Source organism: Sebastes umbrosus, chromosome 1 (assembly GCF_015220745.1).
Source record: "Sebastes umbrosus isolate fSebUmb1 chromosome 1, fSebUmb1.pri, whole genome shotgun sequence".
NCBI classification, from domain to species: Eukaryota; Metazoa; Chordata; class Actinopteri; order Perciformes; family Sebastidae; genus Sebastes; species Sebastes umbrosus.
Window position 1 is genome coordinate 31,692,034 of NC_051269.1, and position 16,079 is coordinate 31,708,112.

At 38.0% G+C, this 16,079-nt stretch overlaps 1 protein-coding gene across 2 annotated transcripts in view; it reads right to left on the minus strand.

The window, feature by feature from the left end:
• Positions 1–14,744, minus strand: part of LOC119484712 (histone deacetylase 7-like) — a 55,231-nt gene extending 40,487 nt beyond the window's left edge. Inside the window, exon 1 of one of the 2 annotated variants that reach the window (XM_037763759.1) lies at positions 14,419–14,744. In XM_037763759.1, the coding sequence (XP_037619687.1) occupies positions 14,419–14,437 (19 nt within the window). In that variant the 5' untranslated portion in view covers positions 14,438–14,744. Of the gene's footprint in view, positions 1–2,804; positions 3,043–14,418 lie in introns of those variants that run through there. The other variant, XM_037763749.1, reaches the window with a different exon arrangement.
• Positions 14,745–16,079: the final 1,335 nt, after the last annotated feature.

Here is a 16,079-nt window from a genome sequence, read left to right on the forward strand (position 1 = left end):
ACATGTAATGTTTTATACTTCTAGTGAATATAATCCAATCAATCTTTTTTCCATATATGTATTTTGCATATATAGTTCCTTTTGTTAACACCTTATTTAAAAAAACGGACACACGTGTATACTTCCGCTAACTTTGCCAAGTCCGTCGCTAGTTCTCCCTGTTAGCTCTGTTCTCTTTATACATCCATGGTCAGTTCCATCTGGGCCGTTTGAATGCATTTAACATAAATGTCAGTATATGGGTGCTCTACAGTTGTAGAATCGACCGATTTGACCACAGAGATGAGAGTGATGGCTGGCTTGACTGCACGTTACTGCAATACGATAACGTTTCCTGTCCATGACAGAGTTAGCATGCAGCTGTAGTATGTTTCCATACTTTACTGTATGTGTAGTATTTACCACGTCGGATTTAAAATGTGAGGGTGCAGGTTGTATCCACGTAGAACTTCCGTGGTTTTCGACTTTTTCATTTTGGCTCGCTGCGGACGACTGCTGTTTGTTTTGGTTGACGGATACGGAACGGATATGACGTCACGTTACTCAGACTACAACAATAAAGGCGGTAACTTCCTTCTACCGCCACATAACTCGAATGAATCAAATATATAGATTCTGGCATTTCAAAATTGTTAAAAAAAATAATAATGCGATACAATAGGTAAATTGATTTTTTTTTTCACACCCCTAATTTCCACATCTCGAGTGGGATGATTTAGCCTTTTCTCTAAGATGACGGTGGTAAAGTTTCACTTGAACCTTCAGCCATATGAGGCCTATTCAGTGTTTACGACTGTGACAAAGGCAAACCCACTGGGCTGTCACAACTTGTGGAGCAAACAGGCCTTTGTGATGAACACTTTGAGTAAGATGACACCAGTCATGTAGCATAAAGGGCTGGTTATTATTATCAGAGTCTCTATGTAGTGATACGCTTTTGTAAACACACACACATGCCTTGATACAGTCACACTGCAGAGACAACCACGCATGCACACAGGTAGATACAGCATGTACCCATTCAAAGCAATAATGATCACTGCTGGTTATCTGAGATGATGAGACGAGACGGAGAGATCTAAAAGGCAAAGAGTAGGATGGTGTCGATTCCTTTGGCATGGCCCACATGAAACTAATGTAATCGTATCCCCGCAACAGCACTTGAGGCTATGACCTCATCCCGTCCAGAGAGGCAACCTGGACACATGAGAACATTATTCCACGCATGGCTGCCGTGTGTGTGTGTGTGTGTTTTCATTTTCTAGGGACTGAAGGGGCTTGGGTGGGATCTAACAATTTTTTACGACTTCTGTCATAATACAGCACACACACTCACACAACACAGCTGCCCACGCCACGGTCCATCAAACAACCAAACATTTGTTGCCTAGTAGTGAATGAGTCAAACTTTTCAATGACGTTATGGGCAGAAATACTGCAGTAGGAAATTCTACACTACAGCACTCACAATGAGGCCTTAATACTATAATGACATAATTATTTGGCCTATTTAATCACCTTTAAATAGTCATATTGTCAATTAGGATAATTATAGGGCACCTTGAGTTACACACAAGTCAATTAGTCAGGCAGGTAATGAGGTATTTACTAATTCAAGACTGCAGCATCTGACTCTGCAGGTCATGACCTCAGGACACTCTGATTTTGGAAATCATAATGGACATTTTTTTTTTTTTTTAATTGCTGTACTGCATTTCTTCAAATGAAATGAGATACTGCAAATAAAAAAATCTCAGCCAGGTGAGATTTTACACCTGTTGGGTTTGGACGCAAGCCAGAAGTAGGATGACATGGATTTTCCTTTCAAAGGTCTTTTTTTATTAATTGTCAATAATCAATAGAGCAGTCACTATACAGGGAAAGTTACTTTTGCTTTTCTGAACAACACTTACCGGTGACACAACACATCAATCAATCATACCTGACAACAACATACACACAGCCACAGCTAACTGATTTTCAATCATGGATACATCAAATTCAAATTGTAGAGAACACAACACAGGGAGAGTATCCACAAATAAGTCATGAAATAATAAGAAAAAGAAGATATAAAAAAAAAAAAAAAAATACATATATACATACCTACATACACACACACACACACACACACACACACATATATACAGGTACACACATATACATACATATACATATATATATATATATATACACACACATACATACATACACACACACACACACACATATATACAGGTACACACATATACATATATATATATATATATACACATACATACATACACACACACACACACACACACATACATATATATATATATATATATATGTATACATATATATGTATACATATATGTATATATATATAAATATATATATTTACACATATACACATACATATACATATATATATATATATATATATATATATAAATATAAAAAAATAATAATAATACAAATAATAATGATAATAATGAATAAATAAATGTAATTTAATTTAAAAAAGGAAAAGAAGATACTACTACTGGCTACTCAGATTACTGTAGTGTTTTTTTTTTTTTTTTTTAAAAAGACAAAAAAGGATAACATGGATTTTAACAGCTGATATTTAGCTAATTAACTTCACATTTTAACCACACAAGAAGCTAAACAACACTTTGTAGGTTAAGATAAAGCTGACACGCGTTCTTGTACACAAGAAAGTGGAGTTAATAGTTAGTTATAGCCCTTTAAACAACACCTTTAACTAGCTAGTTTGCTAGATGACTTCATGTTAGTAAATAACGTTAAACATCTCCTACCGTTTAGTAGTTCAACTTCAGTATTTCCTACTTCACGCGCCACCGCAGGCTCTGACAGCCGCTGCTGTCGGGGCTGTGGACAGTCAGTGTTGTCGGCTACATACATACATAAGCTCCTAAGCTCCGTACTTCAACATGTTTCGGTTCTTAAGTAAGAGAAAAGGCTGTCCACCGTCACCGAAAGCTGCTCTCCACTTGTCTGTCTGCTTCTCACTGAGTGTCGCTGGTGGTGAAACTCTGATAAAACCTGCTGGGAGTCACTTTCATCCGCCTGCCTGTGTCTGTGTCTGTGTCTGTCTGTGTGTGTGTGTGTCTGTGTGTGTGTGTCTGTGTCTGTGTGTCTGTGTGTGTGTGTGTGTGTGTGTGTGCTGCTGCTGCTGCTGCTGGTGTGATGTGATGTGATGTGATGGCTCCATCTGCTGAACTCAGCTGGGTAAGGATTATCATCTAAATGTAGTTAAAGTAGTAAATGTATGTCAGTAGTATCATCTAAATGTAGTAAAAGTATGTCAGTAGTATTATCTAAATGTAGTTAAAGTAGTAAAAGTATGTCAGTAGTATTATCTAAATGTAGTTAAAGTAGTAAAAGTATGTCAGCATTATCATCTAAATGTAGTTAAAGTAGTAAAAGTATGTCAGTAGTATTATCTAAATGTGGTTAAAGTAGTAAAAGTATGTCAGTAGTATTATCTAAATGTAGTTAAAGTAGTAAAAGTATGTCAGCATTATCATCTAAATGTAGTTAAAGTAGTAAAAGTATGTCAGCATTATCATCTAAATGTAGTTAAAGTAGTAAAAGTATGTCAGTAGTATCATCTAAATGTGGTTAAAGTAGTAAAAGTATGTCAGCATTATCACCTAAATGTAGTTAAAGTAGTAAAAGTATGTCAGCATTATCATCTAAATGTAGTTAAAGTAGTAAAAGTATGTCAGTAGTATCATCTAAATGTGGTTAAAGTAGTAAAAGTATGTCAGCATTATCACCTAAATGTAGTTAAAGTAGTAAAAGTATGTCAGCATTATCATCTAAATGTAGTTAAAGTAGTAAAAGTATGTCAGTAGTATCATCTAAATGTAGTTAAAGTAGTAAAAGTATGTCAGCATTATCATCTAAATGTAGTTAAAGTAGTAAAAGTATGTCAGCATTATCATCTAAATGTAGTTAAAGTAGTAAAAGTATGTCAGTAGTATCATCTAAATGTAGTAAAAGTATGTCAGTAGTATCATCTAAATGTGGTTAAAGTAGTAAAAGTATGTCAGTAGTATCATCTAAATGTGGTTAAAGTAGTAAAAGTATGTCAGCATTATCATCTAAATGTAGTTAAAGTAGTAAAAGTATGTCAGTAGTATCATCTAAATGTGGTTAAAGTAGTAAAAGTATGTCAGCATTATCATCTAAATGTAGTTAAAGTAGTAAAAGTATGTCAGCATTATCATCTAAATGTAGTTAAAGTAGTAAAAGTATGTCAGTAGTATCATCTAAATGTGGTTAAAGTAGTAAAAGTATGTCAGCATTATCACCTAAATGTAGTTAAAGTAGTAAAAGTATGTCAGCATTATCATCTAAATGTAGTTAAAGTAGTAAAAGTATGTCAGTAGTATCATCTAAATGTGGTTAAAGTAGTAAAAGTATGTCAGCATTATCACCTAAATGTAGTTAAAGTAGTAAAAGTATGTCAGCATTATCATCTAAATGTAGTTAAAGTAGTAAAAGTATGTCAGTAGTATCATCTAAATGTAGTAAAAGTATGTCAGTAGTATCATCTAAATGTGGTTAAAGTAGTAAAAGTATGTCAGTAGTATCATCTAAATGTGGTTAAAGTAGTAAAAGTATGTCAGCATTATCATCTAAATGTAGTTAAAGTAGTAAAAGTATGTCAGTAGTATCATCTAAATGTGGTTAAAGTAGTAAAAGTATGTCAGCATTATCACCTAAATGTAGTTAAAGTAGTAAAAGTATGTCAGCATTATCATCTAAATGTAGTTAAAGTAGTAAAAGTATGTCAGTAGTATCATCTAAATGTGGTTAAAGTAGTAAAAGTATGTCAGCATTATCACCTAAATGTAGTTAAAGTAGTAAAAGTATGTCAGCATTATCATCTAAATGTAGTTAAAGTAGTAAAAGTATGTCAGTAGTATCATCTAAATGTAGTTAAAGTAGTAAAAGTATGTCAGCATTATCATCTAAATGTAGTTAAAGTAGTAAAAGTATGTCAGCATTATCATCTAAATGTAGTTAAAGTAGTAAAAGTATGTCAGTAGTATCATCTAAATGTAGTAAAAGTATGTCAGTAGTATCATCTAAATGTGGTTAAAGTAGTAAAAGTATGTCAGTAGTATCATCTAAATGTGGTTAAAGTAGTAAAAGTATGTCAGTAGTATCATCTAAATGTAGTTAAAGTAGTAAAAGTATGCCAGTTTTATCACCTAAATTTAACGTACTGTAAGCAAGGCCACTGTGTGTGTCTTGCTTGTGCCCAGGACGACAAGTTAACAGTCCACTGTAGGTAATCTATGTATGTTAGGGGTATTTTGCTTGTGCTCTTTGTGTTTTACATTTGGATAAAACTATAAGTGGAAACAGTGACCAGCCAACAATACATCGCCATGCCATTCAAAAATGGCTTTAAATACTTAATAATCTCTCATAATCAGTTTTGGAAGAAGTGCTCAAACCTTTTGGAAGTCAATACGATACATAATGGAAAAATACTACGTGCAAAATACAGTAAAAGTAAAAAAAAAATGCTCATTAAGCACTTACTCTGAAGCTTAACAGTGCATTAATATTTGATAGTATTTTTAAGTTGTAGCTGGCTCAGATACAGCTGAGTCTGACTACTGCATTTAAACTAGGCTGTAACCACATCTCAATGAATGAATACCTAAAACCTAATACACAAATCCTTACAGGAATATCAAATATAACCACTGATTAAGGTGATGCAGCCCAAACATAAACACAATATCATTTCCAAATTGTGTTTTCAGTATATACACAAACTGAATACAGAAAATGAATTATTAATTTGGCTAATTATGTAGATATGCTGATGACATGACATTAATTGGTCTACCGCAGGAGGAATACAAATACCGGCATCATAATAATGAGGAGCATAATAAAGAGGACGGAGAGTCAAAGGGACAAGTTGATAGCACTTATGAATAGTCACTCGTGCTCCGTTGTTGATGATAAATAACTATCATGTGCAGGCAGTGGATGAATTTAACTTACATGGCATTGCTTTTGGCTGTATAGGCTGAGTTTTACAGTAAATATAAAGCAATGTGTATCTTTAGGACACTTTTATGGCATCAGACAGGATATTTTTAAGGGAAGCGGTGAGCCCAGAACAGAAACAAACTGGTCAGAAATATACATATGGCCATCAAAATGATTGGAAAACCACAGAACCAAACATGTTTGAAATACATATGCATATCAGGCCAGATAGAAAGCCTTAAATAGAATATATGTTTTACTACAAATGTACTCGTCTTCATGCAGGAAAGTGCTGCAGAGCCCTCAAAACCTGTAAGAGCATGTAAAAAGTATTTACTTTATTGAGTTCTTGATATGCTGCTAATTTAACATGCTGCTTGTTCTGTACCAATATGTTTATTTTACTGCCCTCTATATGTGCCTTTTTCCTGCTGTATTTTTATTTTGGGATCTGACCACCTTGTGCAGCCAAAGGCGAATGTTCACGTCCGTGAACAATAAAGTTCTATTCTATCTGGGATGAACACACACAGACACAAACAAACACACACAACAGATTTACTCTTAATTTAGACAGTGCTGCCCATTCTCACATGTCCTCTCCCAAACTGAACTCTCACTGTCTCACAGTTTCCGCATCCCGCTCGTGGCCAAATCCCTTCCACCCTCTGCCAAAAAAAGGTCAACATCATTCGATCTATGAAGATAAACCAATCTGGGACAAACCAGCTAGTGAAGCCGAGCCAGTCTTTTATTTAACGTGACCCAGGCCAGTCCTGTGTCTAAGAGGGAGTCAATAGCTTTGCTGTTGTTCAGTTAAATTGTGTACCTAGAGGGGAAATTATATCTTATCAATAAAACTCTAAATTCAACAACAGTAGGTCTTTTCCCTTGTGCTCTTGGCAGCACTTAACAGTCCATCCCCCAGTCACGGGGTTGACTGTGTCCTGAATCATTTCAGATACGTACGAGCAAATTGGATTTCATAGCAGATCTTCCATTCTGAGCAGCGCATGCTTGAGACAGAGTTTCTTCTGTTTGCAGATGTAGACAGTGCTTGGTGGCTACTGCTGCTTAAGTTACATTTAAAACAGTCTCTGTTTGACTCATTTATTCACTGTTTATGTTTGTTTATTCACTGTTATGGCCTTTACAAATAAGTCCATGATCCATTATCAACACGTCATTATTCATAACAGTCGTGTCAACATCGGCCTCTGAATCACCACTGTAATGTTATGATGACACATGTTAAAATTATATATACAATCTAAAATGATACATGTAGGAGCTGATAGCTGAAAGTATAAGCACCAATGTTGAGAGGTAAAATAAAGTAAGTAATAAAGTAGACTGTCAGTTTCCATCCATGGCTTTAAAGTTGAATGCTGTACTGTTACATAAGTACATTTGGAGGCAAATATTTAAAAGTGCTCTGTACGATATCCAGAGCATTAATATAGCAGCAAACTATTTGCTATGTAAAGATATACAGTAGAGGAGTAATGTCTACCTGAGCAGAGAATGAAATCGCTCTGTGTGTGCTGTAATCCGAGCTTCTCCGTGCTTTGTTGACATCACCGGGCTGGCCGCACGTGCTTTTAGTGCATGTTTGTGCCCCACTGGCTAGCTCATATCCGCTGTTCTGCACTGCTCTCATACGGCAGTTACAGCTAAAAACGCCGTTCCGACCAACAGCGTTGTCACAGAAGCGGAAATACTGTTATCTCTGTCAGCACTTTCACCATAGTTTGCACTGTTAGCATCGATAGCTGCCAGCAGCCAGCTCACCGTTGTTGAAAGCCGTTGAGAGGCAATAGAAATGCTCCCAATCCCATATTTAGCACCTTTAAAGTGCCTGATAGCTGATTATGAAATGGAATACAGCCTGGATGACATTTTCATACAAAAATGGGAAAGTTTCATAGTGAGTCATTCAGAAATGCTGAAAAACAGATGTTCATTTTGCATGAAATTTAAAACAATATCTAACAATAACAATGAGGCTACTAATAGATGTCTCTCCCTTCTTATCTTTCCCCCTCACACTATTTCTACACTGTCTCTGCCGCCATCAGAGCAGTGCCACTGTTGGGTAGCGTGCAGTGGGCAACCTGCGGAAGTGCCTTAAACTTGCATTCTTTCTAATAGCCAGCAGGGGGCGACTCCTCTGGTTGCAAAAAGAAGTCTGATTGAATAGAAGTCTATGAGAAAATGAGCCTACTTCTCACTTGATTTATTACCTCAGTAAACATCATTACCTCAGTCGCTAGTTTCAAGTCTTCTTCAATACAGCGTGATGTTCATTTAGTAAATTATGGTCCCGTTTAGAGTCAAATACACCATAAAGCAGGGTATGCTTTAGTGCGTGGCTACCTGGTGATTGACAGGTCGCTACCAGTCCGGTCTGGGAGTTGTCCGTGTTGGTCGCCTAAAAATGTCTTATTCAGCATTTGGTTGTACTTAGCTCCACCCTCTCATGTCACTTCTAGTTGCAAAAAAAACAACATGGCGACGCCCAAAAACCAAAATACTCGAGGCTTCAAACGTCCACAAACCAACGAGTGACGTCACGGCGACTACATCCACTTCTTATATACAGTCTATGGTAGTATGTGAGTGCCACTGTGTGTGGGCCATTAGATCCCCTCATTAAAAACATCCCCACCTTGCAGTACAATGAGAGTATGTGTGAGATAATATGGAAAAGTCATCCTCAAAATCTCGTCACCAGACACTCATAGAGACACACTATTATACAGAATCCCTAAGAGGATTTTAAAAACGGAAAGCCAGAACAGTGGAGAAGGGAAAAGACACATATGGCATACATGGGTAGGACTCCAAGGTGGAGTTTTGTGGCCAGTAGGGCTCTCTCCTCTTCCAGTCACAGGAAGCCAATAGGAATGAGAGGAATGCAGTCAGGCAATATGGTGATGGAGGGAGCAGCAGTTGCAGGGCAGATTGCCAAAACGAGTGAAAGAAAAGGAGGGAGTCGGGGAAAAGATATGGAGGGTGAGAAGTGATTAGAGTGTGGAAAAGGCCAGGGTGCGAATAATTAAGATGTACAATCAACATTGGGATGCCTCCAGAACCGCGGAGCCACACTCACATACCAAAACAAACGCCCAGTGGCAGCTTTTGTGGTTGCAATGCAAGTGTAATTGCTCGCTCTGATATTGACAGTTTGATGTGGATAACGTGCGTGACATTGGAGTCACTGACATTATTGCGACCTGTGGAATGTGTGGAGTTATCGGTCGACCAGATTTCCTGGTATCGGGTGGAGGCTGGGGGTCCGCAAACAAGAATTTCTTTTTTACCATCCAGGGGGTCATCCTACCGTACAGACACACACATGTACACACACACATGCATGCAGAGACATGTAGACAATACGCTCAGACATGCACACAGATACACGCAACACAGCCATACATACAGCTCTCTCTGTCTCTATCTCTTTTGCTTTTGTTAGCTCATTGTTTTGGTTTTACTGCAATTTTACTGTTTTCATTCAGTTTTGCTGCTCTCATCAACCCTGTTCCCAGCAGCCGGCAGGTTGGTTTTTTTAGCAAAAAAAACTCTAATAAATCTGCTGTACACTACCTGCCCAGCACCAAACAGCAGACAGACAAAGTTAGTGACTAGCTGGTGAACATAAAGGCATTTAGCAGAGAATAGACATAAGTATACGTATATACAGTATATATAAACGGACGTAGCCACCATGACGTCACCCACTGAAGTGTGGACTGCCGTTTTGAAGCCTCGAGTTCAGCATTTTGGCCGTCTTGGTTTTTGACTGTTGCCATGTTATTTTTTTGCAACCAAAAGTGACACGAGAGGGTGGAGCTTAGGAGAACCGAACGCTGAATAAGACATTTTCAGGCGACCGAAATGTTACAATTAACTTTCATGAACAGAAAAAAACTTGAAAGGGTTAGAGTTATAAGACGAAAACATGGACAACTTCCAGAACGGACAATGCTGTGCCAGCGACCTGTCAATCCCAATGCATCCACGCCCTAAAGGATCCCCTGCTTTATGGACTATTTGACTCTAAATGGGACCATAATTTACTAACTGAACATCATGATGTATTGAAGAAGACTTGAAACTAGCGATTGAGACCATAAACTCATGTTTACAATGTTTACTGAGGTAATAAATCAAGTGAGAAGTAGGGTCATTTTCTCCTAGACATCTATACAATCAGATTTCTTTTTGCAACCAGAGGAGTCGCCCCCTGCTGGCTGTTAGAAAGAATGCAAGTTTAAGGCACTTCAGCATTGGCTTCACTTTTCAGACCCAGGGTTATCCGCTGCTAAAGAGCCAAATCCCTCAGTAGTTGTTCGAGACCAAAACATGTTTGCCACAACAACTTTATAAGGTGATGATGATATGTCAATGTTGTTTTTTTCAGCTTAATTATTCCACTGCCCCAAAGTGACCCCAACTAAATTGGTTAATGTTGCTTTAAATCCCCAGTTAATGTAGAAAGTAGAAAAAGTTCCCACTAAACTAAGACTCTACAGATCATTGCCTTGTTGTGCACATAAAAGAAAAAAAAGCTCCATTACGTATGTAAAACAGTGGTCGTGAAGTATTTGAACTCTGCATAATAAAAACCATTGCACGTGTTCAGGTAGGCCACGCTGAGCTCCAGCTATAGCAGCTGTGCGGTAACTTTGAACCGAGAAGGCGCTGGAGGCTGCTCGCTGTGGTGCGTATAGCTTCTAAAGCCTTTCCATTCCCAACAGCAAAGCAGAGTCAACCCACAGAGGGGATGAAGAGCACTCAGCGCTCGCCTAGTTTCTCTGGAAACTGACTGTGATGCTGGCAAGTGTTGCTTTACGACGCCTTCACACTCTCGTGTGCACACTGGTGGAAAAAGGTCAAAACGTGGAGTTCAGAACAGTGTGTGCCCCTTTGAAATGGTTTGTGACATGCCTTTTACTATACATGTCAATCTCAACAAACCTGCAAGGTGGAGATGATGGACAGTTAATGCTCTCTTTGAAAAATTCTTATGTTGTTTATTAGACTACAGACAAATTAAGATCTTTTATCAAGTGAAACGTCCAAATATAATAGGAGAAACAATACATCGTTGTGCCATTTAACTCATAGCCCGGATGAAAATAAGGAATGTGGAAAAGCCAGCAACGTATCATTATCATTAACTTTATATTTCCTGCTAAAAGAGGTTTCCATCTCTGTACAGTAATTTCTGAAACTAGTTAAATGTTTCTCCATGACAAAATCTTTCTGACAGTTTTTCCCTTTACAATTATGGCAGTTACATCTCAATTAGAGCAGATTCTTGCAGTGAAAGGACTTTTCCACAAGGGGGTGGTACACAAATAAATGCCTGCATCTATTGTTTGTTATCTAAACACAAACAACAGCTTGTTCAGGTGCATGAGATGGAAGTGAACTCACTATTAGCCGCTCACCATTAGTATCATGCACATCAACCACAAATGTTGAGTTCCTTCTTCATCCCTTTACGCAGCCTCTGCTGTGATGAAGAAGACCAGAGCGGACTTAATGAAAAGTGATCTGTTTTTAATCGCCATACTTTTACAATAAAGCCAAGTTGCTCTACTGCCCTTCAGCTTTTTGGAAAATGTGATGGAACATTTACAAATCCAAGTCATTTTAGTGTCTGAAAGCAAAGGTGCATTTCAGTTTTGATTAGACTGACAGTTTCAGAGAAAACTTCTCAAAAAGTCAGTGGTGTAGTTGAGGGTATACGCAGGTTTACCGCCATTGGAATATATAGGAGAGTATACCCACTTCCTCCTCAGTAACCTATCTAGCAGTACACCCACCTCATCAACGATCACTACACCACTGCCAAAAAGGTAATTATTGATGTAAGTTTTGTGATTAAACGTTTTTAAAGACAAATAATGATTCCTTTAAGATATTAAAACTTTTAGAGGAGGCTTAAACTTACTGTACACAAGACAAATGTCCGGTCTCTGAAACACACAACATTGCTACCAATCCTTCTCTCTCCTCAGTCGACACCCACTAAGCATGACTTAAGACACTTTAGAGGGAGAGTTACGTCCCCGAGGGCCACTTCCAGCTGACTGTGACCTCTTAACCTGCTGCCCCTCGACCTTTACAAACCAAACAAACCCACAGTTTCATGATTTATCACAATGACAGAAATATAGACCAAGTTCAATGAGAAAGTTATACAGTTAGGCCGCTTAAACTGATTTCCCACTTTGCACAGGGCATTTCTTTGTTCTCCTCTAATCAAATTGAATATGGCTGTTTTTTTTCTTGGTTAAATCGATTAATCATTTGGCATATAAAATGTCAGCAAATAGTGAAGAATGGCCATCACGAGTTCCTACAAGTCCCCATGATGTTCTTTAAATGTCTTGTTTTGTCCGATCAGTCCTCCAAAATCCAAAGATATATCAGTTTACTAGGGATGCACCAATCTGACTTTTTCAGTCCCGAGACCGTTAGCTATACCTGGGCTTTGGGCATCGGCCGATACCGAGCACTGATCCAATACCAAGCTGTATGCCTCACTGTGTGAAAGTGACTGGGATCATTGTTTTATGTGTAAGGCAACATCAGGCTTGATTTAAACATTGCTTTCCTAACTTTGTAGAACTAAATGTAACAAATAAATATAAATTTACTGAATTGTTATTTATCTTAAAATAATAAATTGTACACCAGCAACTTGATAAAAAATCCTCAAAATGAACAGGAATTACATTTTTTTTTTAATGCAGCAACAAACTGGTCAAAACTTAAACAGGGAATCCAACTCCAGTATATAATGTATATAGTATATAAACATAGAATTGAAGTGAGATCGGCCTCATTACCACCCATACCCGATCCAGCTATTTGAGCCAGTATAAGCCCGATCTCTGATCCAGTATGGGTGCATCCCTACAGACATTTGAGAAGCTAGAACCAGTATAGTTTTACTTAAAAAATGCTTTACGATGAATCAATTATCAAAATGATTGCCCTTTAATTTTCTGTCAATCAACTAATCGATCAATGGACTAATCGTTGGCAGGTGATAACCTAATTTTAAACGTTTTTTAGTTCAACAGAGCATTTCTCTGATTTTAAGTGAAACTAATTTCACTTGTCGTGGATTTGCAGACATTTCAAAAGTATTAATTGGATAATCTGATAATCTGAGGTACAGCTGAGTGATCACGCTAAAACGTTGAATTCCTAGAATTTAAAAATATGTAAGTTTGGACACTGTGGACTCTGTCCAAGGTGAGTCTGGATTCCTTAAGCTTTAAGTTGTTATCAGTATTAAACTCCCTAAAACAGTAATTCATCACAGCATAAACCATGAATGTCATCATTACACCCCCATTATTGTTTTCAGAGAGAACACGAAGGACTTACAGTCTGATTTATTGCCCAACAAACCATATAGACGAGTCTCTAAAAATGGAGCAGCAATGCACGGGAGAGTAAAAATAGAGCAAAAGTTTAGTGTTTTGGGCGAGAAAGGCTGAGGCCAGCATTTCATCTTATGCTGCGAGATTTATGCACAGTGAACAAAAACAAGGAAGGAGGTCGTGAAAAGCTAAAACGTGCTATACAACGGGCTCTACTAACTTTTATACTGACTTTCTAATCATTTCCAATCGAATAAGAATATTTTAAGCATCTGGCAGTGGTGATGTGAGGTACAGATTTCTATTAAAAGATGTGTTTGTGAGAAAAAATGTGTTTGTGCACAAGCAAGATTTGACAATTCAAGCATGTCAACATATTTTGCTGTCCTTGCTTAAAAGCACAGTAATTCAGCATTGAGGACAGCCAATGCTGTGACAGCAATTTACTTAACTCTCTCTGTGTCAACCCAATTTCAATCCTTTTTCTGAACGCTCTCATCTCCGTCCGTCTGTGATCGCCTCCCTCAGCATTGCAGTGAGGGACTGTTGTTGTGCGTCTCCGTCATTCTTTGCACTTTAATACTTTTCCTGGACAGACTAGCACTCCAGGGTGGGTGGGTCTGTTTCCAATTTTCTCCCCTTCCCCGTCCAGAGAAACCACACTTCCAAAACCAAACAAATAAAACCCCAAAAAATAGTTTGTTTTTGTTGCTGTTGCTTAACACAATGTTCTTGTGCATTTTATATATGATTTTGTAAAGAGTAAAGCTGCTACACTGAATCCAGAACATACCCAAGCTTCTCACAGCTGAAGCCAAACAAAGCTTGACCATCTGCCGGTATAGTAACAGTGAACACTCTTCTAAAATACATGAAATACTGCCATATTCCTGGTGATATACAGTCACTGAAAGGACACATTTTTACACAGCTGTTTCCCAGATAGATATATTATGTGCAAATGTGCAACATCACCTACCGGCTTTGGGTGCTGACATCCAGTGAGAGGCCCCTCCGAGCTTCCACAGCGGTCCAGTCAATCACAGAGGCAGCGGTCAGACGGGCGTGGAGGCACGGGGAGAAGATAGATCCTGCTTTGACAGGGGAGTGGTGGTGCTGCAGCGCTGGAGCCCGGCTGTGCACTGACAGACAGAGGGAGTCACACTCAACTGCCTGACACAACCCTCTGACTTTACTGTGTCTGTGCACTTCCTCTCATGTGAGTTCTCTCTCTTTCTCTCTCTCTCTCTCTTTTTTCTCTCTCTCTCTTCCAGAGAAGACACAGTTGCTCTGCCCTATCAGCCCCCTGTAACTTTTTGTCAGTGCTGCCCCGGCACCAGAAGCTCCGGGGATGTAGGGAGGGAGGGGGGGTTGTGTGTGTGTGTGCATGTGTTTGTGTCGGAGAGAAAGAGAAAGAGAGAGAGACAGATTGTGTAGTCACTCGTCTGACAGACAATAGCAGGAAGTGTAGCTTTAGGATGCACAAAGTACACAGGACCAAAATAAGAAAAGCTGCATCGAGCATTGAAAGTGTTATAAGACATATTCACCGCAAAAATGCAAAATATATTTGTCTAAATTACTAGTCAAAATATCTCATAACACTTAATATAAGACACAGTCACCTAACAAGTAACATTCAGTGAGACATAGGGACTTGGTGTTAGGCAATACATCGTGAATAAGTGAAACAAATACTTTTGAGCAATACAGGCTTATTATGACACACTTCCTAATACTAGTGAAATATAGCTCAAAATGAGTTTTCCCAGTTAATTTCAACTTCTCTTTTTAGTTTGAAAGGCCTTAATATGACATGTTATTTCAGGAAATCTTACCAAGCTAAATTTCACTTGTTCATTGGAAGATTCTGTTTCTTAATACAAGCAAAACCCCCTTTCATATTTTTGAAGTGAGCCCAGTAACTTCGTGAACTAAAATCAGCAAAGCAAGTTTGACTTTGGTGTGTCTCACTGTCGTCTCTGATTTGACACCATATAGCATAATTTATATAGTTTTGTAGATAGAAATGTGTGATGAAAATGGCTCTAATGCAGCTTTTAAAAAGGCAGAAAACAAATCATTAAAAACAAACCAAAACTATTTAATAAGAGTTTCTTCTTCAAATATAATTAATCACCTTAATTATGTGTTAATTTATAAGTTTATTTGTAAGTTGTTTCAGCAGGAGGGATAAATGTGAGAAAAATGGGTAACTTCTATTTTCTTTCCTGAACTTGTGAGATAAACTTCTGTCCTACAATTCAAACCCCGAGCGTAAATGGCATGCAGCGTGTATAAAACATTTATTTTCTTTACTAGTTACGGTATTTGAAGGCAGCCGTTGGCTCATGGTGCTTATCAAATGCAAATGGTAGCACTGACCCAGTCAAGCTCTTACTTCTGTGTAAACACACAAATTGAGCATTCAGTGTGATTACTTACACACTTACACTACTAACACTTATTTCACCCGGCAATTACATTTCAGCCTCAGTGACATTAACAAGGGAGAAAACAGCCCGGATGTTGGTGATTTAAGAGAGTAAACAATTCTATTGCAGATTTTATCTCTGCGAACATACAGTGATAACCGGCCTTTATCATTCTCGGTTGTATATTGTTGTGAGAAACAAACCA